Source organism: Ammodytes marinus (genome assembly GCF_949987685.1).
Source record: "Ammodytes marinus genome assembly, chromosome: 9".
Lineage (NCBI taxonomy): Eukaryota > Metazoa > Chordata > Actinopteri > Uranoscopiformes > Ammodytidae > Ammodytes > Ammodytes marinus.
The window spans coordinates 17794347-17822269 of record NC_137213.1 but is presented as its reverse complement, the minus strand read 5'-3'; the positions used below and the strand labels follow the sequence as shown (position 1 = coordinate 17822269).

At 41.1% G+C, this 27923-nt stretch overlaps 1 protein-coding gene across 1 annotated transcript; it reads right to left on the bottom strand.

Annotated features, from left to right (window-relative positions):
* Window positions 1–98: 98 nt before the first annotated feature.
* Window positions 99–24895, bottom strand: pkn2a (protein kinase N2a). The gene is made up of 23 exons (XM_080034356.1): window positions 24626–24895; window positions 17376–17540; window positions 16759–16894; window positions 11981–12129; window positions 9342–9471; window positions 9101–9246; window positions 8637–8850; window positions 7784–7969; window positions 6645–6754; window positions 6371–6514; window positions 6045–6120; window positions 5685–5841; window positions 5436–5562; window positions 4457–4593; window positions 4020–4095; window positions 3793–3884; window positions 3492–3668; window positions 3260–3322; window positions 3101–3177; window positions 2722–2864; window positions 2508–2615; window positions 2264–2344; window positions 99–2031 (listed from the first exon to the last, which is right to left on the bottom strand). Exons 1-23 carry the CDS (start codon window positions 24644–24646, stop codon window positions 1828–1830), a joined length of 2919 nt encoding a protein of 972 aa, XP_079890482.1. The 5' UTR covers window positions 24647–24895; the 3' UTR covers window positions 99–1827.
* Window positions 24896–27923: the final 3028 nt, after the last annotated feature.

Genomic DNA, 27923 nt, shown 5'->3' with positions numbered 1-27923 from the left:
AGCTCCTTACTTCCTTGAAATGAGTTTGAGAGTGAACCAATAGGATGTGCTCAATCTCAAGAGTACAACATATCAAATCTACTATTACAAATGTTTAATTTGTGCATTCAAGATGAACAAACTGCATTTTCTTTTTACACCAGGGTGAACAGCAACAGTTGTGAGTATTGGTGTACCATCCATATTTGTCTGTTCTGAAGACTACATGCACAAGCAAATTATAAAAAAAAAAACTTTGTACAATCTATTTTCATCAAGAAATGTAGATAATTAAACTATGGATAAAATTAGTGCTTTCAGCTTAATTGTGTACATACAGTATGTATATATAATATACCCTGCCCCCCCCTCCCCCTGTAGGGAGTCATATCAACAGGTCTCCAACATTTGAGTCAGTTTATAGATAACATGCAAATGGACAGAAAGTCGTCAGCTTTTTGCAATGAAACATTATACTGATCACAGAACAGTGTGGGAGGCATTTAAATGGCATTTTGACAGACCTAGAATAACATCTTTGCTTCATACAACATTTAGCTCACGATCAGTCCATCAATAAGATTTCCTTTTTTAACCATGAAAAAAAGTCTGCTGCTTCAAGAGGGACAGGATGAATTTGGTTTCGATAGCTGTAACTGTGCGACTTGCTTTAGTGTTTTTCCACTTTGACTGAGGTAATGAGAAGGATGCCGTCATGTTCAACGTAACCGGATGTTCAATGAGGAACAGAAAAACAGAATTGAAATCCAACTAAACTCAGCTCTGAAAAATTTAAGAATTTGTTGTCACGGTTTGATTTTTGTTGCTCCAAATCAAGCAGCAATGCATCAACACCAACATAGACGTTACATCAGATTAGACCTTTAGAGATGAGTTCAGCTGAATATCAACCCCTAAGATACATAGCCACTAGAGGGCATCAGAGGAAGAAGATTAAATACGTTACATTATTTCTTTTGGCTAAAAGGCATTATTAATTGTCAACTAATTTCCGATATTAATATCCAGATAGACTAAGAGATGGTAATTATTTTAAGAGCTTAGACAGCATGTAACACAGGGCTGACAGCTGTTTTATTCTATTCTAGATATAATTGTGTTCTGTGTTGTATGCAGAAATAAAAACTACTGAAAGTGAGGTTGTGGACAGAGGAAAGGAAACGAAGTGCCAAGATTTCAAGTCAAGAAGCAGCAGTAGTAGTAGTCAAGATGTTTGCTGTGGTTGACCGTTTGGTGATAATGCTTAGAGCACTTTAAATTCACCCAACGCCAGTTGCAGACATGGTCGTGGCAGAAATGTCAACACTACAGTCAGATAAAAAAGTCCTTAAACTGTGGCGAGGGCTTTGCGGAGAAAGAAGAAAGAACATAGTAAAATTACATAACTGAATATAATCTGTACAGGTCAAAAAAATGAAGACGGTGACACTGAATAACATGATTGTGATGTCTTCTCAGAGTTCATATGAAAAACATTCTCAGTGGTCAGACAATGGACACGGCGCCGACAAAGTGTGCAGGAGGACAAAGCATTCCTCCTCCTTCACTCTCCAACAACAGTTTCATTTGTTTTCTTCAAAAAAACAAAAGTTCTTCATGTTGATTAAAAAAATAAATGGGGGTCCTCAGGAGACTTCTGGACTTTCTTCTCAATGGCACAGAGTTTTTGCCCGAAGGCTCTGGGAGCCATGTTCACTGCTCCTCCTCAACATTTTGGGCAAAGGAAGAGGAAAGTTTTTTTTAAATGATGTGAGCTACAGTCTTTGCTGTGTTGGTTGGTTCACAGTGTGTGTGTGTATGTGTGTAGACCGCAGCAGTCAGTTGAAGCTAACACCAGTCAGCGATGTAATCAAAGTCATTAAATGTATTCTGCTCGTCTGAGCTCAGCACTCGGGGTTCCCTGGGCGGGGTTAAGATAGGAGCCTCTGAGGTAAATTCATCATCAAAGTTGCTGACATCATTGGTGCCCCTGATGGTCGGCACGAATGGAGGCTTCACCTTCTTGGCCAACAGTCCGTTCCAATCCATGTTCTGCCAAGAAACAGACAGAGGGGGTCACATTGGTGTTAACATGTTTTTGAGGAAATGTGCTCATTAACTTTCTTGCAGAGAGTTAGAACATCGATATCACTTTAATATTGGTCCATTTAACATACAGGTACATACAGCATATGGTTAGCTTTGCTTAGCATAAAGACTGGAAACCAGGGGAAACAGCAAGCATGGCTTAAAAAAAAAATCTAATTGTGGTCTTGTTTCTTACCCTGAAGAATAGATGTTTCTTAACCTCCTCTGCGTCCTTTTCTCCTGCTCCTAGTCGTCGCTCCGGACTCCTCCTTAAAAGCTGAGCATAAGGAGAAGATCAAATATTTATTATTATATATAACTGATACACCCTCTTGTCATTTACTACACTTTATTCACAGTGATGTGAATGTCAGGTCTCTATATAGTGGTTATTTGTGTCATTTAAGACCAATGCCTTGCTCCTGAGTCTATCTACACACCCTCCTCATGATGGAGATGGCCTCGGTTGACAGGAACCGTGGGTAGCGGACTTCATCGTTGACGATGCTGTCGAACACTTCCTCCTCATCGTCACCGGGGAAGGGCGACTGAAAAGAGAAGCACCAAGATGAATCCGATGAGGACACGCTTTTTTCTAAATTCAATTACAGATCATGGACTGTACTCAACATCTGGAAGGTAACAAACACTCACCTCCCCAACCAGCATCTCAAAGATAAGGACGCCCAGCCCCCACCAGTCCACAGCACGAGTGTACGACGTCTCAGTCAAAACCTCAGGAGCGAGAAACTCTGGGGTGCCACAAAATGTGCTGGTGCGGTCCCTGAAACCCATCCCTGAAAGCAATACACATTTAAATGGAAGAAAAAGGCCCAACACGACTCTGACATACAGTATATCCTCATCTGTTTTTAAATCCTTGTTCGGGGACATTAATAATATGTTGAGATTGAGTTTTACAGTCATTTTAAAAGCTACATGATATTCACTTGAAGATCCTAACACATTTTTCTGGTTTAATCTTGAAATATAGAGCTACACAGCTTTTCTATGATGGGGTTCTCCATTTTACCTTCTTTGCAAAGCCCAAAGTCAGCTATCTTTACATAGCCCTCTGTGTCTAGGAGCAGGTTATCCAGCTTCAAATCTCTGCAAATAAAATTTAAAAAAGTTAGATTTCTGACAGATTTGGGACTGAATTTATTGACTTAAACTAACTTAAACTGCTTACCTGTACACAATCTTATGGTCGTGTAAGAACTGCAATCCCAATACAACACAGGCTGCATAAAATCTGCAAAAGGTACAAAACAAACAGCCGATTAGGCAAACGGGAGTTTTACTATAGAAAGTAAAGAAAACCGAAACTGAATCCACTCAAAGAGCTTGACAATCAACAAGGGAACTTTTTGCATAGAATATGTAGAGAATATGTTTTGGCGGTTAAAGCTGGGGTCACTCACATGGCTCTAGGCTCAGAGAACACATCAGCATGAATGTGCATCATGAGGTCGCCTCCCGCTGCGTACTCCATGACAAAGCAAACATGCTCCTGCGTCTGGAAACACGCAAAGAGATTGACCAGGAACGGGTGGCGGACGCTGTTGACCGTTTCAAAAATCCTCTTCTCGCACATAAGACTGGGAAAGAGAGGAAAGAGGAGACTGTGTGAGTGAGAGCAGCATCTGACTACTCATCTACTGTTCTTTCAACACATTCTATTTGGCCTCCTTGGGAAAGCCACTGGAACTTTAAATGTTTTACCTGTCCACCTCATCACGAGCCACGATGTCTCCTTTTTTCAGAGCTTTAATAGCAAACATCTCTCCTGTGCTTTTATATTCTGCTAACAACACCTGAGGAGAGAGCAATTTAAAAAAAAAGATGGTCATCAGGTGTGTGGAATTATAATGGAGATGCTTTTAATACTTTCAGGTTTAAGTTTCATTATGAATTCATCGATGTGTATCGGATAATCAAATAAGATGTACCTTTCCAAAGTGGCCGCGTCCGAGAACTGCCACGCATTTGAAGTCTTGGAGACTGAAGCGGAACTGCTCTTCTTCCCTGGAAAAGGATCAGTGTTTACATTAGTGTCCAGTATGAATTAAAAGTTGAGACCTGCATAAAGCTATTGGGTTTCACTACAGAAGATTCACAGCCAGGGGGCAGTGTTCACACCCGTGTTACTATTTCAGCTCAGCTGAACAACTTCTACCAGCAACATTTAGGGATTATAACAGTCTTTCATTGTTGGTTTCTTCATTGCCACAGTTTTAAAATCATTACCAGAATAACACTAAACAGAAATTATTCTTCCAGTTCCTTTTTTTTTCTTTCTTTTCTTTACAAATAATAAACCACATGGTTCACCTCACCAATTCCTCTCTTAAAATGAAGCCCAAAGAAACACAGGTACATCTCTTGCCTTATCTCTGTGTCTTTCTGGATGGAGGTCAGCTCCAGGTCTGGATGCTGGATCTCCTGCTCCGCCGCTCTGTCCAGGTCTGGCTTCAGCGCTACACTGTTTCTCTTGTTCAGGAAGTCAAACGAGGCCAGTGCATCCTGCAGAGAGGGGACACAAAGCAGCACAATAATAAAATGTCAAATAGTTGAGGTTTCTGTCGACTGAAAATGATGAGGGATGAGTTTTAGGCTATTATTTATTACTGGAAAATAAGAGCTACATTTGTTGTGTCTCAATACACGTTCACCTTTAATGTTAACTGAATAATAAGATCTTCAGGGACACAATAATAATGTAAAACAGATTAAATTTATTTTTTAAATTAAATCAATTCTAACCCACTATATCAAAAATTTAAACAATTAATGTGTTGTTTACTTGACTAAGAACTTCTTTAATTATAGGTGAACCTAAGGATGATCCTGGCCAATGCAGCATTTTGTCATTGATGGTCATCATTAAATACATTTTAAATAGGAACGTTTCGACAAAAGTTCACCCCATAATGTCTTACAAAAGACAGTGATAAAAAGCATTTTATTGTATTGTTTAGCAATCATTAACAGGAACTGACTATATTTGGGGACGTGGACACTGATGCTGTAAAGTATGATTATTTTGTGTCATCACAACCTGGTCTCCCTGTAAATGCTTTGATGCTCTATGTTTTTCTAACAACCTGGCAAGCTTCGACTGTGTTGTCGTCCATATTTGATCTTGTCAGTGTTTATCTGTCTCTTCTTCTTTTTTTTGGGGCATTTTTGTGCTTTATTGATAGTGCAGAGAGACAGAGGTGAAATGGGGCAGAGAGGGGAGTGACATGCAGAGAACGACCGCGGGTCTGCTGCTGGGCCCGGCCCGGGGGGGGGACGCCCTACCAACTGAGCTAAGGGCGCCCCCAATGTATCTGTCTCTTTAGCACTTTCTTTCAACACTGTACCTGCACATCCTCCTTTTCGGTTATTTTATCCTGCACCAGCGGTTCTCGGTTGTCGTCGGGTACCGGGTAGTGTCTGGGTCCTGGGGTGGGCTCTCTGTCAAAGTCCAGCTTGGTCACTAGTGGGTCACTGTGCATGGGAAGAGGAACACAACTGTTCTTTAACACCTTTACATTAGTTTCAGTATGACTTATTAAATAAATTTGGATATCATCGATCCCTGCTTGTACGAGTATGCAGTGTTTGAGTACCTGCTGGGTGTGGGTGAACCAGGCACGCTGCCGGTCCCAGTCTCAGCCACCTGCGGGCTGAAGGAGTTGGTGCTGACGGTGGGCATGGCTCTCCTCACTAGGCGGCCCCAGGTGGCAATGTTGATGTTCATCTGAGGGGCTCGCAGGAAGGTCTTACCTGGTAACAAACGACAGGTAGAAGAAATTTATGACATTTGGAGAAAAAGAAGGAATATATGTGAATATTAAAAAAAATATCTCCCTTTCTTTTGTAAAATAAAAAATAAAAAAGGTAAATACCATCCTAGGCTGTCTGAACTTTTGTGTGATCCCAGACTAAGATTCACAATAATATAGCTTGAAAAAGGGAGCGAAGATCACCTTGTTGCTTCGAGAAAATCTTCTTTTGTCTTTGCAGCTTTGGTCGTCTCTCAATGACAGGATTGAAAAATGTTACCTGAACCAGAGAAATAAAAATTTAGACAAGGAAAAACAGATGGTACAACCCATAAAGAGAAATTTAAGAGTATGAGGGCATGTTCTAGAGGCAAAGATGCAGAGTGCAAAATCTTTAGCACTGCTCACTCTTTTTAAAATTGGAGCCACATCAAGAAAAAGATTTAAAAGTGCAATTTGTTTAGATATTACTATCCAACAGTATAAAATAAGTGCTAATCAAGGATCAATCAGTGTGCGTGTGTGTGTACCTCAGCAAACAGCATCCCCTGAGGCTCTAGGTACAGACACATCCCATGACGCTGGTTGTCCAGGAAATCCTCCAGCCGCAGGAACTTGACCGCGCAGAGTGAACGCCAGTCACGCCAGTACACCGAGATCTCCAGCTCACGAGACTACAGGACGGAGCCACACACACACAAACACACACACACAGATGTAAAACACAAAGACTGTGTTGCAAAAGACACAACACAGAGTCAACAGCACAGAGGTAAGTCAAGGGCAGAAATGTGTGAGTGTTACCCGGTCCAGCTCCAACGTAAACTTCTGGTCCCAGGCCTGGTTGCTGATCAACTTCCAGCTAGTCTGGTCAACTACCGTGTTGTCCAGCTTCAACACCGCACTGATCTCATCTGAAAAAAAAATAATATATATTTATAAATAACTGATGTATTAACAATACCCTGATAGTGACTGGGATTCTGCTGGTTTTACAGACAGGGTAATTTCAGTGAGCAATATTAGAGGTCCATCATGGTCCAACTATTATTTATTGGTAACTTTGAGGAAGCACATCGTAATCGCATAATTACTACTTACAATATCTACGTATTACTTCCAGACAGCCTACAGCTTAAGGCTCATTTATGCGTTACATACGCATACGGATACGGACGGAGCCTTCTGTCCGTACCCTGCGTACATTACGTCCGTATTTCTGCACGTATCCTGCAAGCTTGCGGATGCGTAGGCTACCAAACGGACAGAACGGAGCATTAGGCTACTACCGAAGATCACGGGGGGCGCAAAGCCAACAGTTCACTTTCACTTACTGTACATTTGTTTACAAACACAAACGAAAGACATAATACTTTAGAAAATGTCTTAACTTTTGAGGAGAGGTTTTTGTGAGTTGGTACGAAATGACATACACATTTATCTATCTATGAAGTTACACGGCAGGGGCACAGGGACATACAACTACAACAGAGCAGCATGAGCGGGGATCGCACGGGGAAGGATGTCAGCTAGACGGCAGGCTGACGGCAGCAATACAGAAGTGCCGGAGGTCCATGCGACACTAGTTTGTTTGACATGTTGTGATTAATGTCCTCACAGACCGCCGCTGTCTATAATACAGCCTCCAGTTTAGCCTCTTCCATCGCTACGGTAGTATATCGCTGAAGCTGTTTCTTCCATGGACCTATTATAAAATATTTATTCCAGTTAATTCACTGTTTGACTCTTCTTCCTATTTGAGTAACTTTTTACTCTGAGCGGCGCTGCTGCCCACTAATGGTTGATTTGCGTAATGTCGATTCCAACATAAAGGACGCATGGAAGTATGAGGGCAGTGACGGATATAACGTTGTAAACGTACGTCTCTATTTACGCACGGAATTGGAGCATAAATGAGCCTTTACAGGGTCATGTCAACTTACTGGAAAGCTCCTCGCTCTTTGTCGGGTTCCTAGAGCTCACACTGCGGTTCCGGTTAGCTCGGCTAATAAAGGATGATCGTGTCTCGCTGGGGCTCCAGCCGGGCAGAGGGACCGATGCAGCTTTGGAACGACCTGGGACATTTTCCAGAAGGTCCTGGCAGCCCATGAGCCTGACGTCTAATGTGCCTGAGAGAGGAGACAATACACAATCAGTCTTGTTACAGGTTGTTTAAGTTATCCCCTTTTGAACATTGTTACATCAAAGAGGACTCATTCTAGGCTTATATCATTTGCCATTAAGTCTGATGAGCTTTGTTTCCTTGGTAATAATACTTACTTCAAGACGCCATGACAAGGCAAGAGTGAAGTTAGCTTTTGAATATAAAAAACACCTTTGTAACTTTCCAAAAGGTTGGAAAAGAAGCTTAATATCAGCTGGACGGTGTAGCTCAGTTCTTGTAGTTTTTAAAGTATCCGAAATGTTTATAAGTATCCATGCGTGGATCAACCAGTTAGGAAGTTATGATAACAAGATTACATATTTCTCAATGTTGTAGCAACTAAATGGTATATCAAAAGATCAGAATTCAGAGCAAATCACTCCAGAGTAAAACAGTCAAAAGTAGACACCTCAGCGCAATAAACCGAATGTTGTACCGGCGCTTTGGTCATATCTATCTTTGTCCAACCAGCTTTAACAGGTTTGATTTGGTTGGTTCCTCCTGTGTGACTGAGTGAACCCTATTCAAGTAACAGGTGTACAGAAGTGTGCGACAGGAAATATTAAGACCATAACTAATACACATCCCATGTTCCAATACGAACACTTGAACACCAAAGAATAAAAAGTTACCTGTGAGTGCTGCGGGTTTGGTCACGGTGCTGTACTGGTTCTGTGTGGAGATGAGGCTGGATCTGGGACTGAGGGCCGGCGAGGACAACAGGGACAACTCTTCCACGATGCTGCTGCTGCGAGGGTGGTTTTTAGGCAACTCGCTGAGGCGTTGCTCCAAGGAATATCGCAAGAGGTCCAGCTTTTGACTGGACTCATTAAAACGAGCCTGGGCCTGGAGAGAGGGAAGTCCAGAGAAAGCAAAAAAATTAAATACATGGTCATTCAATTTTACTTTAGTAGGGCACAACAGCAACACAGAGGTCAATTTCATGTCAAGCCCATGAAACTAAATCAGCCTTCTGGTGATGATAATCTTGTTCTTGATGGTTTAAAACATATTTAATGCATAGGGTGTAGAAGATGTGAATTTTACCTGCACATAAATTAAACCCATAAACCCACAGGCAAACACAAACATCTACCTCTGAATGCGCTCTTTTTTCTGTGACTTTTCCTGTGCCCAGGAGCTTCATGACATTCTTGGCTCCCTCGGCCACGGCCGACTCTATCTTGGCGTGGTGACACAGCTCCTCCACCCGTAGGTCCAACGGGCTGATGATGGTCTTGTCTGGAGGAAAGGGAAGGACATAATTCTTTAATTTAGACGTTACTGTTATAAGACTTAGTGTGCCCAGCTGTGTGCTAAAATGGATCAAGGCTCACCCATCACATCGTTGCTCTCAAAGCTCAGCTCGCTGGTCTGGCTGGCCTTTAGGATCTGCATCCTGATGAACTCGATCTTGGTCTTGCTGTCCTGAAGCATCTGCTGCGCCGTCCCTAGCATCTTACGATCCTGTGGACCAAATACAAAAGTAAATGATCACTTTCTGTTTGGGGAAAATTACTATATCAACACACTTTGATATATACATTATGAAAACTTTCATTCAAACATTAATGTTTTGTCTTCTGATTAAAATAACTGGACGTCTGCACTAATTGCACATCATCCTTCCTCACTTATTGTGTTTTGTTGTTGTGAGTATGTAACAGCCAGGACTCTGGTTCATGCCCTTAATTGGAGCTAAAGAATGACTGACCAAATGGAAAATCTTATTCACCCAAAGAAAGTGTAATCTCATTGTGTGTGTAATTGCTGACCCTCGCATATGACAAATACACACACACGTATTCTAACACACACAGAGTGGAGTAAGCAAACTCCACCCAGAATTCCTCTGAAGTTTAAATCCTGCTTGTTGACGGCGCCGCGCGCAGGAAAGAGCTCTGTCCAGCAGGCATTTCCTCTGACATCACTATTACTATTTCCAACTGGAAGGTGCCTCTGTCTGACCTCGCCTACAGAAGGCTGTGACCTCCCCTGCTCAGACAGGCAGTGGGGATCACATGGCGCTTTTCAGTCCCGTTTACTGTTCTACAGTTACACTAAGATAGCTCCTGTTTCAAAACCATACTGAAACACTAAATTCAAAATAACTTTCCTGTCTTGTTGGTTAGGATTCAAAGACTCATGTCTGGCTTACCTTAAATTTAGACATGACATACAAGTGCAAAGCAAATACATTCATCTAAATAAAGTCAAAGTAAATGTTCTTTTGACAGGGCATTACGTGTGGGATGTTTCCTTGGCCTGGCTTTCTGGATTATTCCTTGGACTCAGCCAAGTACCTAAAATCCCTAAAACCACAACTAGTTCTCTTTTCCTTTTTTTACCATCCTTTCCATTTTTTAATGGATTACAGAAACAAATTATAATGTGTTAATTAGGGAGTTTAGAGGTGCCGTTTGGCGGCTTTGTTACCAATGCACAGAGCCAGGTTAGCCGTTTCCCTTTATTAACAGCTTTTTGCTAAGCTAACCTAACCAGTTGCTAGCTGTATCTTCACATGTAGCCTACTGTACAGACGAGAGGTATCAATCTATGGAATGCCATTTAATTCAACACTAAACAAAAAAACACATACATAACTATGCCAAAACATCAATCCACAATGAATCCATGCTACATTAAATTAAACATGACATATATTCAAGGAACATAGAAAAGCAGAATTATATCAGTGGCAAACAAGCGATGAAACTGCTGAAACCCTACACCATTTTAAACTGTCCACTACAAAGTGGCTTCAATTACTACCAACAGACACAAAAGCCCAGACCAGCATAAGCGTCTCTGAGCTCCAGCTGTTATTAGTCCTGGTGACTTACACACACCTTCCAACCAAATTATAGTTTTTCTCCCTATGACCGTAAGAGCTTTGTTAACAAACAGCGGTACATATGACACATAGCATGTGTCACGGATACTCAGGTTTCCTTCTCCCCTACAGTGAAGCTGTAAACCCAACATGTATAATTTTACCATCTGCAGAATGCAAACTGGTTTACAAACTGGGAAGGAGTGTGCAGGGCAGGCGATTTTTTAATGCGATTATGACCACAGCACTTTTTTAAAAGACTCGTGTTACTAAGTTTTAAAAATAGTGAATCGGCACTAGCCTGGAAATCCTTTATTACCTGTGGTAGATGATACAACTCTGTATTGTGGTCTTTGGATTTGTTCTCAGTGGCATTTTACAAAACTGTAACTACACATGTACCAAGCCTTAAAAGAGGCAGCACATGTTTCTACAGCTGAATGTAAGTCCAATCGAATAGAATGAATCAGATCAAAAAGGTAAAAAAAAATCTTATTATGACTAAACATAAATCTGGTTACTCCTGTTGAACTGCCAGAAGATAATTTGAAATATCTATTACCACCTGAGTCTTTATTTTTGTACTTGTGAACTCCACACGGAGTCAATAAGATAATTCACACCAGTTTTAAGATGAACAGGAGAAGAAAGCACTTTTTTTCTGGTGATAATTATTATGTGGGTAATTTTTTACCTTATTAGGCCCTTTAAACTAGTAAAATCAAATCAGACTTATCGATTGAATAGGTTACAACCAGTCAAGAAGAGCAATGAGGAGGGTTCACAAGTGGACATGGCTTTCTTATTAAGGAGTAAAAACCAAAAAGGTTGGAAAATACTGATCAACACCATTTTATTGGTTGGTTAAAATGAGGAGTAAGCACACAATTATTATAGAAATGTTGCCAATAATCCCAAAGTGCACAATAAAACTGATTTGTAACTGTTGAATTTTGATAACAGACCGATTAGGTAATAATGTTACTGTTCAACTTTATGTAAGACCCAGTTTGTTAAAAACTAGAATTATCCTTCAAATAAAGCCCAACTGATGCGTCTGCCTTTACACACCTGGCAGCCAGATGTGAACCGGCTCGAACCTGTAAGTCAGGTGGAACCTCCCCCTCTCTTGCAGACTCTTACCTTGGATGGCCCGTTGGAATACATCAGAATCATGTTCTCGGCGCCCTGTTTGACTTTGAGCTCGATGTCATTCTGTCTTTTCAGGGCGGCAAGGCGGCTGCTGCACATTCTCGACTCACTGTTGGGGGTATCTGGGGTCAAAGGGCATTCTGGGTAATGAAGAAAAAAAAGAAAGAAAAACACAAAAAAGTTACCACTTTAAAGCCCATTAGGAGAAACCAAAGATATTTGACACTGTACTCCTGGAGGTTGTCACAAATATACACCGACTCAGCGTACATGTGCTATTTTTGGCCGCCAGACATTTTGAAGTTAACTAAACAGTCCTGCAGCACAGTAAATTACCTATAACTTTGCTTAAAAAAACTTGTCAGGTAACAACTTCAGTAGTCGCATAATGTATCCAGAAAGCTCTGCTGTTTATAATTTGATGAGGTTTGTTAGCACAAGACTCCAACTGACTCACTCTCCCGATACAAAAAGAGCTACACACGTCAACAACATCAGGAGTCTGACATAAAGCAGAATTAAAAATAAATAAAAATGGTGTCAGAGTGCGACTTTCAATGGCATCAGTGTCCTTTAATTAAACGTGATATTCTAAAAAACATCAGGTGAATCCAGAGCTTGCAAATATTCGGTTCAACTTGAATGTGATATGGTATGATGCTCTGATATTCAGGAACTATAATACAAAGGCAATCACTGCTAACTAAAAGAAATGTTCTTTTATCTCATTGGCCAGCGCCTTAAGCCTTTCACAAACTAACAGCAGAGGGAAACCCTGCGGCCATCTCTATTCTGAGTGTGAACTTGCAGACAACTACTAAAGCTATGCTACTATGACGACATGCCATGACTGTATATGCAAATGTGGTGTGAAGACAATGAACATAATATATAGGGGAGAGTGGGGGGAGCTGTGCAACTTCTTACTCAGAGTGACTTTAAAGTGAGGCCTTGACAGTAATGTCTCCAACTAAAATATGTATGTATATTTCAGGATGTGGTGCATCCCCGGCAACAATAACTTTGGATCTGAAATAAACTGTTTAAGAAATATAGCTTTCGGAAAAAAAAGTTGTCTTGTGGCACAACTTGCCCCCGGTGTGAGGTAAGTTGTGCCTTTGGAAAGAATACCATGGGGTGAATTGTGCCATTGATATGTATCTCATAAACTGTAACGCAAGACAAATCCATTAGACAATTACTTATTTAAGGTTTATTTAAAGTAAATATTTGACAAAGATTGAAGGTCCATTTTCTTAAACAAGGCCTAGCAGATATAGGTGGTTTTACCTGCAAAGCTCACAATGACAAATTCACCATCATCATCTTTCTGGCCATCTGAACTCTCATCAGTGGTGTCGTTAAATGGAATGGAGATGTCAGTCTCTTCTGAGCTACTGTAGACAATCACTTTCTTGTTGGTGACCAGCGTATACAGCCATACCACTGGCACAACTCTCAGAAATGTACTTCGCACAAGCTGCTCCGTGCTTGTGGAACCAACTGCTACCTGACATACGTATGTGATTCCCCCTCCATTTCTGCCTTTAAATCAAGGCTCAAAACCCATCTGTACACCCTGGCTTAAGTCTTTTATTTTTCTTATTGTTATTTTACCTTAATTGTTTACCTACTGAATGCACTATGCACAACACTTTGGGCAAACTGTTAGAAATGTGCTTTTATAAATACATTTTACTTACTTACTTACTTATAACTCTGCCCAGGCCCTTTGGCACAAATCACCCCAACCCCAGAATTTGGGATAATAAGCATGATGCAGCAGTTTATGGCTGACATCGCTAACTGTATAGACTCAAAGTGTAGCATACTAAAGCACTAAAACATATGTCAAATGTTTTCAAGCGTGTATATAATTGTTCAGACACAATATTCAAAAAACCTTGATCAGGGAAATTTTACTTTGAAAGGCAAAAACAGTTTTTTTAGTTTAAATGTGCTTAAATCTTATTCCATGTGTCTCCCTTCTTTAAAAGATGAGTCAAATGGATGGCTCTTCTTACATATGTGGCCACATTTCCAATTTCTTTTATGGTTTTCTAGAAACAAGGGGTGGCACTACTTCCCCACTGGCACAACTCCACTCACTCTCCCCTATATATACAAAACAAGGTAAATTTATCTAGTTTTTATTTGATAAGTATTGCTTTCCAGACCCTTAAAGTAGCCAGAAAAACACAGCGCTACTTGGCAAATATATAGGCTTTAAGGTTTTTCGCGCAGTAGAATACACACACACACAAACATACCACACAAACAAAACAAAAACAGGTGTCTTGTATCCCCAGAGCTGGACCACAGTTCTGGGCAATGAGCTCATGGTTTTGTAGTTTTTTTTTGTCATGTCTGGACACGAAAGGTGTAGAGAAAACCCCTCCCGAGGCTGATCACTGCAGCACAGAGAAAAAACACTCACACACACATGTGAGGTGGGCTAAAAAACCTGCCTGACTTCTCCTGACTTGACTTGCAAGTTTTGTATCTACGGTGTCATGAGGGGAGTAACTGAAAGTCTTTCAGCTCAAATTTAATTTTCCCTGACAATAAACTGAAGTTACATGGCATAACAAATGCTTCAATAACTAAGAACTTTTTTAAAAATCTGATTTCTTTTTCGCTCAAAGCCTAAATGAACACAGGTGTGGAAAATATGAATATTGTGGAAGACAATGCCGCAGTCTGTGATTCATACATTCACTCTGAAAATCACAACACTGTCTAAAGATTCCTTTGAACACCTGCGGGATACGGGCAAATAAGGAAGCATGTGATTATTTGAACTAAAAGTCTAAATGATTCATCTAATGAGCCTTAATAAGCTGAGAGAGCATCACTGCAAAGGCCGCTGTTAACGGACAGGAGGGGAGGATGTTAGCCTTCCCAGGGGCAACCCTCTCCAAACAGTCACCCACACACAGTGGGAGAGGCAGGGCTAGACGGGAAAACAGAGTGGGCACTTGCAGGTTTCATCCAAACTACATAGCTGTAGAAAACCCTATGGAGCAAGGTGAAGATTTAACAAGGCTTGAGGCAAAACTGACTTCATCGTCCATAAAATTAAATCCACATTGCAAAATAAGAGCCTGTAGCGTCACAGTGATTCCGTTTAGATCTGGTCAAGTAAGCATCTTGAGAAAGTTGCTGGTGAAAATTACACACTAAGGGACACAATTGAGGAGGGGAGGGAGTTCCTCTTTGAATGGGGGGGGGGGGGCCAGTATGGTCAGGGTCACATCGAGCCAGGAATTTAAGGACCCCCGCCCCTCATTCTCAGCCCACTCTGGGCCTGACGACAAGATACAGAGTTACTGAATAGCTGCAGGGCTGATGTCACAGCTGGATAGCTGACAAGGGGAACCCTCCCTCAGATTGACTCCATCTGTATCCAACAAAAAAAGGCGACCAGGAGTATCACGCTAAGGATACTCTCCAGACCATTACATAAGGTTGCGGAGGACTTGACCTACAACTAGACTTGGGGAGTAAACTGCTGATTTCGGGGCAGGTCTCTCTATGAATGAGATCATCTGTTGCAGAGGGACCTGAGTGAGTGCTGTCCCTCCGTCAGAGCTGCTGCTGCTCCCAGACGATGCCTGAGAGCAAGTCGCTCCATTTCTGGCCTCAGCTGAGTGGCAGAGAATAACCAGAGCCCCCTCAACTCTCTCCAAGAACAAAAAAAAAAAAAAAAACATAGTCTGGCTGCTCGCAGAGGCACCTCCTTCATACTAATTCAGGAAACAAGTGCCGTCTCTCGTGGATTCTTGAGCTCAATGTAAGTCTAACAAGATGTCCCATGACTGTGGAGCCTCGGCCTCGGTCCCTCTCCATCATTTTTGCAATAGCCGGCGACATTCCAATGGCGTCGCGTCACTTAAAAAGAAAGCCCTCGTTTATCAGATAGAGGAGTCACCGAGTCAGGCTAAATTTGTTCCCACTTAAGATAACCATTTACCAGGACAACCTCCCTTCCCTCCCCCAGCACACACATCCATCCATCCTCATCTACTTCCTTATGTCAACTGAAATGGGGGGGGAGGATACCATTCCTTCTCTTCCTGAATTCACCCGCACTCTCGCCACCCACTAATACTGTATATAGCTACTACTGTGACAAAACTACATTGAACGCACACCACTGTTGTGGTAAACTCGCTCCAAAATTCCATTGTTGTGGACAAACTCACAGGAGCCGGCTTTCAGCAGCCTCAGAGGTGAACAATCAACAGCTCATTGTAACAGTCGCAGGAATGTGGAATGCAACAATGTCAGCCTCTGGAGAGTGAGTCACCTCCATACACAGAGTGAGCTCTGTGTGTTGATATAGGTGCTGTTCTGACACAAACATGAACACAATTGTTTACTCTGCATTTGCCAAAGAAATCGGTATTTTGGAGAGATGGCTACAGTTGATGGCTGTTTGGTAACATATACTGTAGAATCATATATAAATCAATACATATAAAACACACTCAAAGACCCTGTTTCTGTACAAATACTGTGTTACGTGTGTCCACTCAAAATACATTAAATGAATGTAGTATTTGAGCACTATGTCCCTAATCCTACCGTTCAATGCATACATACGAAGAATACGCAGCTTAAACACGGCCACACTACAACAATGATGTATTTACACGGAAGAGGAGTGTGGTGTGTAGCCTTAGCTTTTCCCAGCTGACTTTTGCTGCTTGGTTAATAATTACAAAATCCTATGCAGCTACTTTGGTGTGTAGAGTTCCTGTTGTTACCTAGCAATTCTTCAGGGTCTTTGACCACAATGTGGGCGTTGAGCTCTTGTAGCTCCTGGTGAAGCTCCTCAACCTTCTTGTTAGATTTTTTCAGCATGTTGTCAACAAAAGCCAGACTCTTCTTGTCTGTGGTGACCTGAGGAGAGGTGAGGGGAGAAGAAGTGAGAGCAAATTTAACAACTGATAAAGTAGATGACCAAGAGTCAGATTATCTGTGATATATCTGGATATAATCAGTAACACAACTTTATGAATATAAATACTAAATCAGTCAAAAGGTGGAGTCAGCGATTCTTGAGAACGCTTGTTGTCAAAATCACTTTGTCGAAATTAGTGAATATCTCCTCACGATCCGCTACCTAAATACAGTATTAATACACAGCCTAGGCTCTATAAAAAGGGCCTGCCCTATGTTTACATACACAGAGCCTAGTCTGTGTATTAAAACAAAACAAAAAATTCAGCGCACATGCAGTACGACAAGGTAGCAGATTGTGAGATATTCACTGATACTGACAAATGTATTTCGACAACAAGCATTCTCCAGAATCGCTGACTCCACCTTTAAGTACCCCTTTGGGAGAAACTTTACTTATAAACCAAAACATTGACATTACCTTTCGCAGGTTCTCGGTACCTTCTTTGATCTTCAGCTCCTTGCGGATCTCGCGGCGGATCTGCTCCTTGATCTCGTCCAGCTTATGTTGGACCATGGTGTCAGACAGGTCCAGGTTGTGTCCCAGACCCAGTCGCTCCGCCACCAGCTGGCCCCTGGCATCCCCCTGGAGGAGGAAGAAAAAAGGGAGATGAGAGGAAGAATGTAAATTTTGAGGAGGACAGCAAGGGAGGAGGAAAATGGGATAGCAGAGAGAGAGAGGAGGAGAGGACATACAGAGGTCAGTGACTCCACAAACAGACTGCAGCGTTTAGCTAACAGGGTTTATCTATATAAACTGTCAGAACAAAAGGCACTACGCCAACTTTGCAATGTGTCCAAACAGCTGAGGCTATTGCCTCATAAAGCACATGCATTTCCATTTTGTCCTGAGAGCCAGTTTATGGCAGCAGTAAGGAAGCGATAAAAACAGAGGAGGAGTTACAGGCAGAGTTTCATCAGAGCAATCACAGTTTCTCAAAATAATGACGGAATTTGAGTGAAATCTGTGTGATTGGATTCTACAATAAACATATTTAAAATGTAAGCATCTGATTCTGAAATAGTGGTTGACGGATACAGGTTTTTCAATGGCCGATATTCAGAGAGAAGCTATAACGCCGATATTACGTTGTTGTTTTTTTAAATAAAATACCAAATATAATAATAACAAATAAGAAATAAAATGTACCTTAAATTAACATTTATTAAATAATTATTGCACAGATAAATATTTGAAAATAAAAATGTGCATTGTCTATTGCACTTGGACTTCCCTGGTGTTGGCTCCGTAAAATACTGCCATTTCTATCCAGCCGTCTGTGATTATTGAGCAAAAATATTCCAGGTAAGGTAAAGCCCTAACATTGCTCCACATCAGCCACACTGACAAGGCAGCCCGTTGTGTCTGCAGACATTATTTGTTTATCTTTTTAATCTGCCTGACGATGGCGATTATCTCAAAATGGAATATGCCAATAATTGACCAGATAAATCGGTCGACTGATTAATCTGTCCATCTCACCATCTGAAATGCACTTAAAATATCTACTGACCAAACATGAGGTTCAGATATTCAACACTGCCCAACCTGCGGCTCCTAAAGGTCAACCAATGTGTAACAGCATGTTTCTGTATGTGGTGTTTTCACTGCTGCTGTCAGACACCATTTACCTGCATCCTTAAATAAGTCCCCTTAACTAATGAAGGATTAGAATTCACTTCCTGAGTGGATTCAGCTTGAAAGTAGACCATGAACACAGTTGTATGCTGTTGACTCTCCCTTGGCCTAGCTGATAATGCTCAGTTAACTTTATTGTATCAATCTAAGTTCTTTCATTTGAATTTATCCTCAAACATTTTATATTTAGAAAGACGACATAACATTTAAATTGTGGTTACTATGAAACATTGAAACATTTCATTTGAACTGAGCAGTTATGATAGGCCAAACCGATTCCAAACCAGAATATAAAGCATGGCGCCACAGTGGTACTAATAATCGCTCAATAAGTTATACATACAAATGTTTATTTCACATCTGGAGACCTTTGATGTCTTGGAAAAATCTTCAGTGTAAAGTGCACCCACTCAATCAAACTTGGTATGTGACAAAAGACCCAACTCAACATGTAAAATGTAAAAAAGGTAAACAAGACAAAAATTCCATCTCACAGAAACAGAGTGTAAGTGTATGCAAAGTGGCAAGATCATATTGAGAAGTGAGAACAATCCCATGATCAGCATTACATTTAAACCAACAAGACTGCTATAAAAGAAAGAAAGATGGATGAAAGAAAGATGTCAAACCAAACACTTAGTGACATTCAGGCCCGATGCAATTAGCAAATGGATTCAATTCAGTGGGTTACTGTTCAAAATTACAACTGCCTAAGGAGAGGATGGTGAAAAGATGAATCAATTCAACAAGACAAAACCTTTAGGCTTCATGTATCTTTCTTCCTTACCGTAGTTTCCTCTGTTACATCCAACTCCATTTCCAGATTAGTTGAACTAACCAGTCCAAGCATGGTTCTTCCCACCAGCTAAATTATCTTTACTGAAGTTCTGTTGTCTAGTGCGAGGTGAAACTTCACCCATAAATGAAAAGCCCTCCGTCCAAAGCCACACGCATTTCACTCCGCTGGTATCAGATGTTTTACAGCTCTCCCTCTCACACAAAACACACACACACACACACACACACACACACACACACACACACACACACACACACACACACACACACACACACACACACACACACACACACACACACACACACACACACACACACACACACACACACACACACACACACACACACACACACACACACACACACACACACACACACACACACACACACACACACACACACACACACACACACACACACACACACACAAACACACACACACAAACCTATGGCATCAACAGAGAGGATAAACCGTCTGAGTAGCGCCAGCCAAATCCCTCTTAGCTTCTAAACTCTGTGAGGTCAGAGCAGTCCAGAATGGGACCTAATCTCACTCCAGGGAAAGGACTGAGTCTAAAATTAACCCTAAGTTAAAAACATAACGCTGGCTGTCCATTGTGGCCTCCCCCACTTCAAAGTAACTTGTGTGGTGAAGGAAAAGCTCCAAAACGACACCCCAACAACTGTAAGAGGGTTAGAAAGAGTGGTCTTCAAGTGTCAGTGTGGGGTGATAGTGAGGTTTGATTGTGGGCTTTATCATCTAGTGAAAACAAGGCTTACCAAACACAGCTCATCAGTAATCAACCCTGCAAAGTTCTCACAAGAACACCATAGTTATTATCCTTTATCAATGCGACCAACGTTTCACAGAAATCATGTGATTCACACAATTTTTTAATTTTGGAGGTTGGCCACCTCACCTCGACAAAGACGACACCAGTAACCAACCGCGGAGGTCATCATATTTGGTGGCTATTATTCATGGATGCTTTCACGACTGCCTTGTTTGGTTCGATTGAAACAACCTTGGTTTCCTTTTCTCCTTTGTATGTGAGAATACATCAATCGCCCTCGGGTGCGAACCAAAAGCAGACCTAACACGCATACCGAGTCCTTGTTGAATAGGTGGTCTCGGTGAGTGGACTGAGTCCAACCCAACTGCATGAAGCACTGCGTAATGAACCTAGGAAGCAAACTATTAGCGAACTATCAAGTGAGAAACCGCCCTCAGGCCCATATGTACTAACTCAATTTATTATAAATCAGGTTGTGTCAGGAACTGGGTGCCACAGCTTTACAGTTACATGCGGACCCCTGAACTAATGTACTTTACTAATGACTGATTTATGTTGAAAAAATGCATCATGTGTGATAAGATAATGGATTTCCATGAAATCACTCATACCTTTGCCCCCACTCTCCACTATAGGTGCTCACTACAGAGGAAACTATAGTTTGCACATATCCTGGTCGAGAGGCTCCTTGAACACTCACAGGTAAAATGGAGGTCACAACTCCTGTAAGTTGAAGAATGGTGTGTGTGTGTGTGTGTGTGTGTGTGTGTTGGGGGGGGGGGGCTCTGTTTAGCTCACTGCCTTGCTAAATTTGTTTGCACTGTAGCTGTGTTTGCCCAACGTGGTGCAGGGACAGCATGAGGACACCCAAAAGGGCCTATTTTACTGCAAAACAATGCAAGGAAACCCATGAAAGGCCAATCAGATAAGCTGGAAATAAATCAGCCAGTAGACCCACAAGGTCTGCGTTTCAATTTGAGATCAAACAAATGAACTATATCCAAAGAAATAGAGCAAGCGCTCATTAGCAGGATCAGTTTGTTTTGCTCTAAGTGCAACACTTCCTCGAGTAGCACTTCTACCTGTACGGATCTTGTCATGTCTTGGTGCTTGAATGTATTGCCTCGTCAGGGGAATGACGCCACGCCGAGACTTCGAGACGTATTAGGTTCAAAGACGAGTGAGGCAGGAACTGTAAGCAAATGTTTCCACTCGTACCACAATGCATACAGTTTTTGATGGATGGAGGGAACTTATTCTCTTCAGTGTGTCTCTGCTAGCTGTTCTGTAAAATGTTCAAGGCTCTCAACAACAAATTAAAAAGACTATCTAATACCTAGCAACACGTTTCGTTATATAGTATAAAAAAATTAAAGAGTTGCTTAGTTTATAAGATGGATATAATGTTCAACAGGCAACCATTACTTACACATGTTGAACTTGTTACAGGACTCTGTTAGTGCCGAAGACATGAAAGGAAACTGTGAGGTAAAAGCAAACATTGGTTCTGAGCCTCAAGTGTAAGCAGGTTAACTTGCTCTTAAGCCTGAAAGCTCCAAGTCCAACAACAAGAGCTCCATTCAGACAATAGGACAATGGAAAAGTTGAGGGCACCATCCAGGCTCATGCCTAAAAAGCCAAGCCCTTGCCATTCCTGCACGAGGTCTATATCTCAGCCTACAACCTGACACCCGGCCGTCTTACCCCACAGCTGGTTGCAGAGCGTTGGCCACAGCCCCAGTGCTCTGCTGCCACCAGAAATAGCAACCCAGGCTAATAAACACAGATCCTACAAATGCAGCCTCTGCACAAGCAAAATACATATCTCATGCCATGTCTAACTGCAGGTTTTATGTCTTGCAATTCAGGTCCATTTTATTGAGCCGGACAGACGGTAGATTTATTACGTGTCCGAAGCTGTCAAGCCACAAAGGAGAAGGAGCGATTAAAACTGCACTGAGAAACCTGTTGCTCTGCTGAGTCAACCTGGTGCCACTCCATTTACACCACCGTGGTGATATAAAGTTTAGCTTGCTCTGACGACTCAAGCTAAACATAGATGAATCTTTTAATAGTGAAAGCATGACTCCCAGTCTTCCTACTATTAGGAATACAACATAGGGCAGAGGGGCAGAGTCTGTGTTACTATTATTCATCTTCTGTCATTAATAACAAACATAATCCGAACAGTTGTAACAAAGTATTGAACACGCCCAGTGAAACAGAATAGGGAAAGTTTAATTTTCCACTTCCTTACAGTCCAAATGGATGGGTTTTAACTACACACACCATTTGTTTTAAAGCCTAAACAAAAGCACATCTTGTGATGACAAGCATTGCAGATTAGTTAAGACTATAATGCTTAACGTAGCAATATTATATTTAGTGAATGTACTGTAGTTTGAATATGTATCTACTATTATAGTTAAGTTATCAAAGTAAACATTTAAGCAATGAAGCATAGCTTTTGGCAACCTTTTTATGGATATTGTAGTAAGTTTATTATCGTCTCTGGGGGAAACCCAGGACCCTCAGACAGATATTGTCATCCCTAATGTTGACTCCAAGGCTATAGTCTTGGTTGGAACGTGTTCTGGTTATTTTTCTTCTTAGTTCATTGTACCACCCTGATCACAGGCAAGATATCAGAAATAATTTACTGGAGTGGAGTTGTGCTCCTTTTTCTTTAATTATTTTGGTATCACATTAAAGGCCTACTGTTTTTTTTGCAGCCTCAGTTGTCTGTTTTTAATGTTTGTTTTTAAAGGCCCCAGCCGTATTTGACCGAGATTTGAACTCTTCGTGAACACAACAAAGCATCGTTGTCCTCCAAGCAACTTATTTTAAAAGTCCTACAATCGAGGTACAAACTGTGGGTTGATTGCACTTTTGCAGTTGCTGGCCAGAGACTCGTCTAGAACATGTTACCCCTGAGATTCGCACACAGGCTATGTTCATCTCAAATCTATCCTGAAAACCTATTAATTTGGCTCTTAATACACAGTAGCACTGTGACAATGTCCTCCTGCTTTAATGTAACCTTTTCTGATTTTATTGTATGTTACGTTTTATTGTTTCCTTGTTATAAAGCACTTTGGATACCTGCCGTTTGCTGTAAAGGGCTTAATAAATACATTTAATTGATTGATAAACATCACCCGGCTTGGCTTGATGATTGGATTTGATAAAAAACCTGACCAATACCGTGATGAGATGGATCCCATAAAGAAAGGACATCTTTATCCATTTCATGTCCTCACGCTTCCAAAGGAAACAGGTGGTGTAGCACCTAGAATGTTTTATGCCATAGACCTACTGTTTGCAATCTCAATTTAATGGGGTACTGTGACAACCTAATTTCATTAGGCTATTTAACACAAGGTAGGAAAAAAAATTGCTCAACGGCGGGGGACCATGTCACTGATAAATCATTTGAGCAAACACCTGTGCCGTAAAATTAAAATAAGTGTTGAGTATAATAAGGCAATTTGTGAATGAACTGGTTCAGCATGACAGGTTATCACCGCTTCAGACAGCAAAAGCCCCCAGGGGGATTCAAATTAATAAGAGACATAAACTAATAGGCCTACTTCTCACAAGGAGTGTTAGGCCTACATAGCCTACACTATAAGAACAATGGTGAGTGTGAGTGATGAGACTGCTCTGCTTAAACATGGACAGTGTTTTGCTGGATGTGTTTGAGGCAGTGCCTCATTTATTTCATGAGTGACGTCACTCAAGTGAAACCACATCAGTCAGTGAGTCACGGCCGCTGACTTTCTATAATTTTTATTAAAAAATGTAAAAGCTGAATTTGCATGTTACAGTAGTAGCCTATAGGCTACATTTATTTTCGTCACTGTTCCGTTGCTGGTGACATGTTTAAGTTCATCCTGTCAGTAACGTGTTTAAAAAGAAGAGAACAAATGTTAGGGTACGTCAAGCAAACCAGTGAACACTTGCTCCTTATAAAAAGATGGAAACAGTTTCCACTTGAAACTGGAAAGTTCCCGGTGTATGAGCAAACGGAGGACACTGTTTATTTTCCCAAAGTAAAGCAGGGAAACTTCACGTAAGGCGACAGACCCGACTTTACGTTCAACAGGCTTTATTCCACTCAAACTACAGGAATACTAACGTTATAAACGTTTAACAACTATGGCCGCTATTTTCGTTAACACAGCTGCTCCCGCACATAACAACCGGTTAATATATTTGGATATTTGAGTTTAAGAAACTTTGGATAATTGTTTCCCAGGCCTCAATCCATGGATAAATCCCTCACAGCCCTTTGGAGTATATCAGAGGCCCTTCATTTAAATATAACACTACCGACTCACAGCGACTCGACTTTAATGACAGAAAACGCTTTGCTGACTATTAATTGAACCCTTGGAGCAAGTTTGCGCACTTTTCGCAACAGTTGTCAACTTTTCCTACCTGCACGGAGTCGGCGGCCATCTTGGTTTTCGCCTTTGAATCAAATCCTACGGGGAGAGAGGAGGGGAGGTGGAAGTCCAAAAACAAGCCTTGTTCTAAGTTTCCCTCTCTAGCGACTAAAATAATTGTTTATTCGGACCAAATCCTCGGTCATCTTGGGCACACGGGGCTTCCCATGTCGTCTTCACACTTCATTTACGCGGTCGCACCGTCCTAGAGGGGTCCCGCGGGGTGGACTGGCGGTCATAAATAAGAAAGCTGAAGCATAAATCTGTCCCAGAGCAGTTGGAGAAAGAGGCAGTGGTTACAGTGGTAGAGTCCGCCCAGAGGAGCTGCAGTGTTGCTGCTGCTGCTGGACACAAAACTCCATAACTAACTCTTATTATTATTATGTGGTTAAAATAAAGTAAAATTGTTGAAACATGAGCGCAAAACAAAGGGAAACCAAAATTAGGACTGCCCTTACATTATGCTGAATGGTAGCCTACCAGTGATGGAAGGAGTAGGCTGGTAGGCCCTTAGTAAACGTAGAAATACCCGTAGGCTTATGCAAAAATACTAAATATAAGTCAAATTTAAGGGTTCAGAATGTTACTGAAGTGAAATTATACTACAAATAAAAAATAATAGGCTAATTAAATTATATTTCTCGCACATGAAAGTAAAAGCAGTCAGACTGATCCTATCCAAAATGCCAAATAAAATACATAGCCTAGTAATAATTATTATTTTAATGCATTATAGCATACAGTAATAGGCCTTGTTGTTCAACATATAACTTCAACTGCTTACTGTTTGTGAGTTTATCCTAGTGTATCACAGATATTAAGCTGACCACATGTTTGTAGCCTATGTCTAATTTAATTTTCATTTAGCAAATATTAAGTAAAGATAACTGCCTGACTAGCAGAGCTACACTACAAAGAAAAGCTGCTATACATAATAAGAGTCCGTTTGTTTTTGAGTGGCTCAGGAGGAGCTGTGATGAAGAAGCCACAGGACAAACACTGATGTCTTCTCTGCTGGGGCCGATGCATGACATGTCACACCTCAGTGAAAAGACTTACTGCCGTGTTACATAACCCACACGGACGCAGTCATCACAAGCTATAGGCCTATAGGCCTATGTCTGGGCACTCCCTGTGCACTGGGATCCAGTGTCTCAGATAGTTATTGGAATGGACAACCACACAGGTCCCTCATTCATAAACTGAGCATTGTCCGCATGATAAAAGTGGCAAAGGCCTTGTTGGCTAGGCTTATGAATAACATGTTTGTGTTGAGATCCCTGATAAAGACTAAAGTCTTTTGTTTTTGTCTCCACAACAACACTGACTGAGGACAGGTGCTTCTGACAGGAAGTGACAGTTTTGTCTTTCACATATGGATCAATATGGTCTGTGAGTGATATCCACTCCCTGCACTTAACATATGCAGTGTTTGGTGTGGGAGGAAAGAACAGAGGCATGTTGTGTCTGTACCATCAGGTTAATAAGTTGTTCTAATATTATCTACCTTCATAAGAAACATGATGTGTTGTTTTGCCCTTCAGCAGTTTTGTTTCTACAGTTAAATGAGCAATATACTGATTAGTGTTGGCATTTTTACCCGTAATAAACATGATAATTAATGGGATGATTTGCACGTTTTATTGCCCCACAACATTGCAAAAATTCAGAAAAATCCTAATAAGCAGCATTGTGGTTTGATACCCTGACAGTAGAGGTGGCGTCCATGTTTGAGGTACATTGTTACACCAAATCCTGTGACCCCTTAGATTCCATGACCTGATTAGGATTTATGTGCCACTGCACATGTTTAATCATATATACTTTACAGACAATAAGCATACTTTTGTTTAAAAACTGCCACATTTTCACTTTTGTTGTGTATTGTTCTTTTTCTCACCTTTTTTATTGAAGGCCTTCCACAGCACAGTACTGTATATATATATATATATATATATATATATATATTTTAAAGATATTTTTTTGGCATTTTTATGCTTTATTGATAGTGTAGAGACAGAGTTGAAATGGGGCAGAGAGGGGAGTGACATGCAGAAAGCAACCGCGGGCTGGAATCGAACCCGGGTCCGCTGCTGGCTGAGGCCCATGGGGGGGACGCCCTACCAACTGAGCTAAGGGCGCCCCCTTAGTACTGTATATCATTTTGTCCAAAAAGCAGTTATTATAGCCTACATTATTGAAAATATTAAAAAAATTGTATCTACTCATTCTTTCTCATTGGAAAAATCTGTAAATGTTAAAATGTTTCATGTCAAAAGTCCTAAACAAAGATTTTTCTCACTTCACTGAAAAGTCCTTTGTCTTTGTGTGCCCGGCAGGGTTGGTGTTTCCATGTCACACCTCTGTAAGCGGCATATTAGACTTTGACTGGCTCTAAACTAACAGTGATGTCACAAAATCATGGTCTTACTGTACATGCACGTGTTAAGTTTCCCCCACTTCGGTAGATGAATGTGAAAACAGCCTTCTAGTGGCAAATGGATCATTCTGCTCACCAAAAGTCAAGCATCCAAAGTAAAGCAAGAAAAACAACAACCAATTTTTGAGATGTGAAGTTTGGGATGTTTGGACAGTTTTCTGTAAAAACATTAAAACAATAATAATAAAATAAAATAAATCACCATAGGGGTTAATGCTGAGCCCTAAGGACTCCTGGTCAAACTTTAAAGCTATAGTGCGTATCTTCTGTTGCCCCCATGAGGAATTCTGCATTATTACAACAACACTGTTGGCGCAGCTACATGAGGTAAGCCTTCGGTGTTCGCATGGATTTTATTACTTTTGCTATACGTCCAGGTTTTTTCTTAGCAGTAGAATCAACAACGAAAACATTTATTGGGCGCTTTTTGAGCTCCTGCACCAGTGTTCTGGTTTGACACCAGATTGTAAATACAGCCATACTGACAAATACAGAGAGATTAGTGGAGCTGATAGGATTGATCAACTTTGTGTCATCTTATTTGGCGATGGCTTGAATGTAACCGACATTCATTTATTTGAAAAAGTTTGGCACTAAAGCTTTGAGAAACAGTTTCTACCTTAGGATCCAAACTATGGGGGGACGCAATCATGTTTGCCTTGTTCAGGGGGCCAAAACCATCAACCAATAATTGTAAAATGATCTGAGATTAATGTGGATGAACCCAATATAGCTGATGACTGTCCAGGGATTATCTGAAAGCAGTGATAACAGTGAGTGGCATTCACATAAACTTCTCTCACTTCACATAACCATGTGTTAAAGCCTTCAAGTTTGAGAGCTTTCAAGT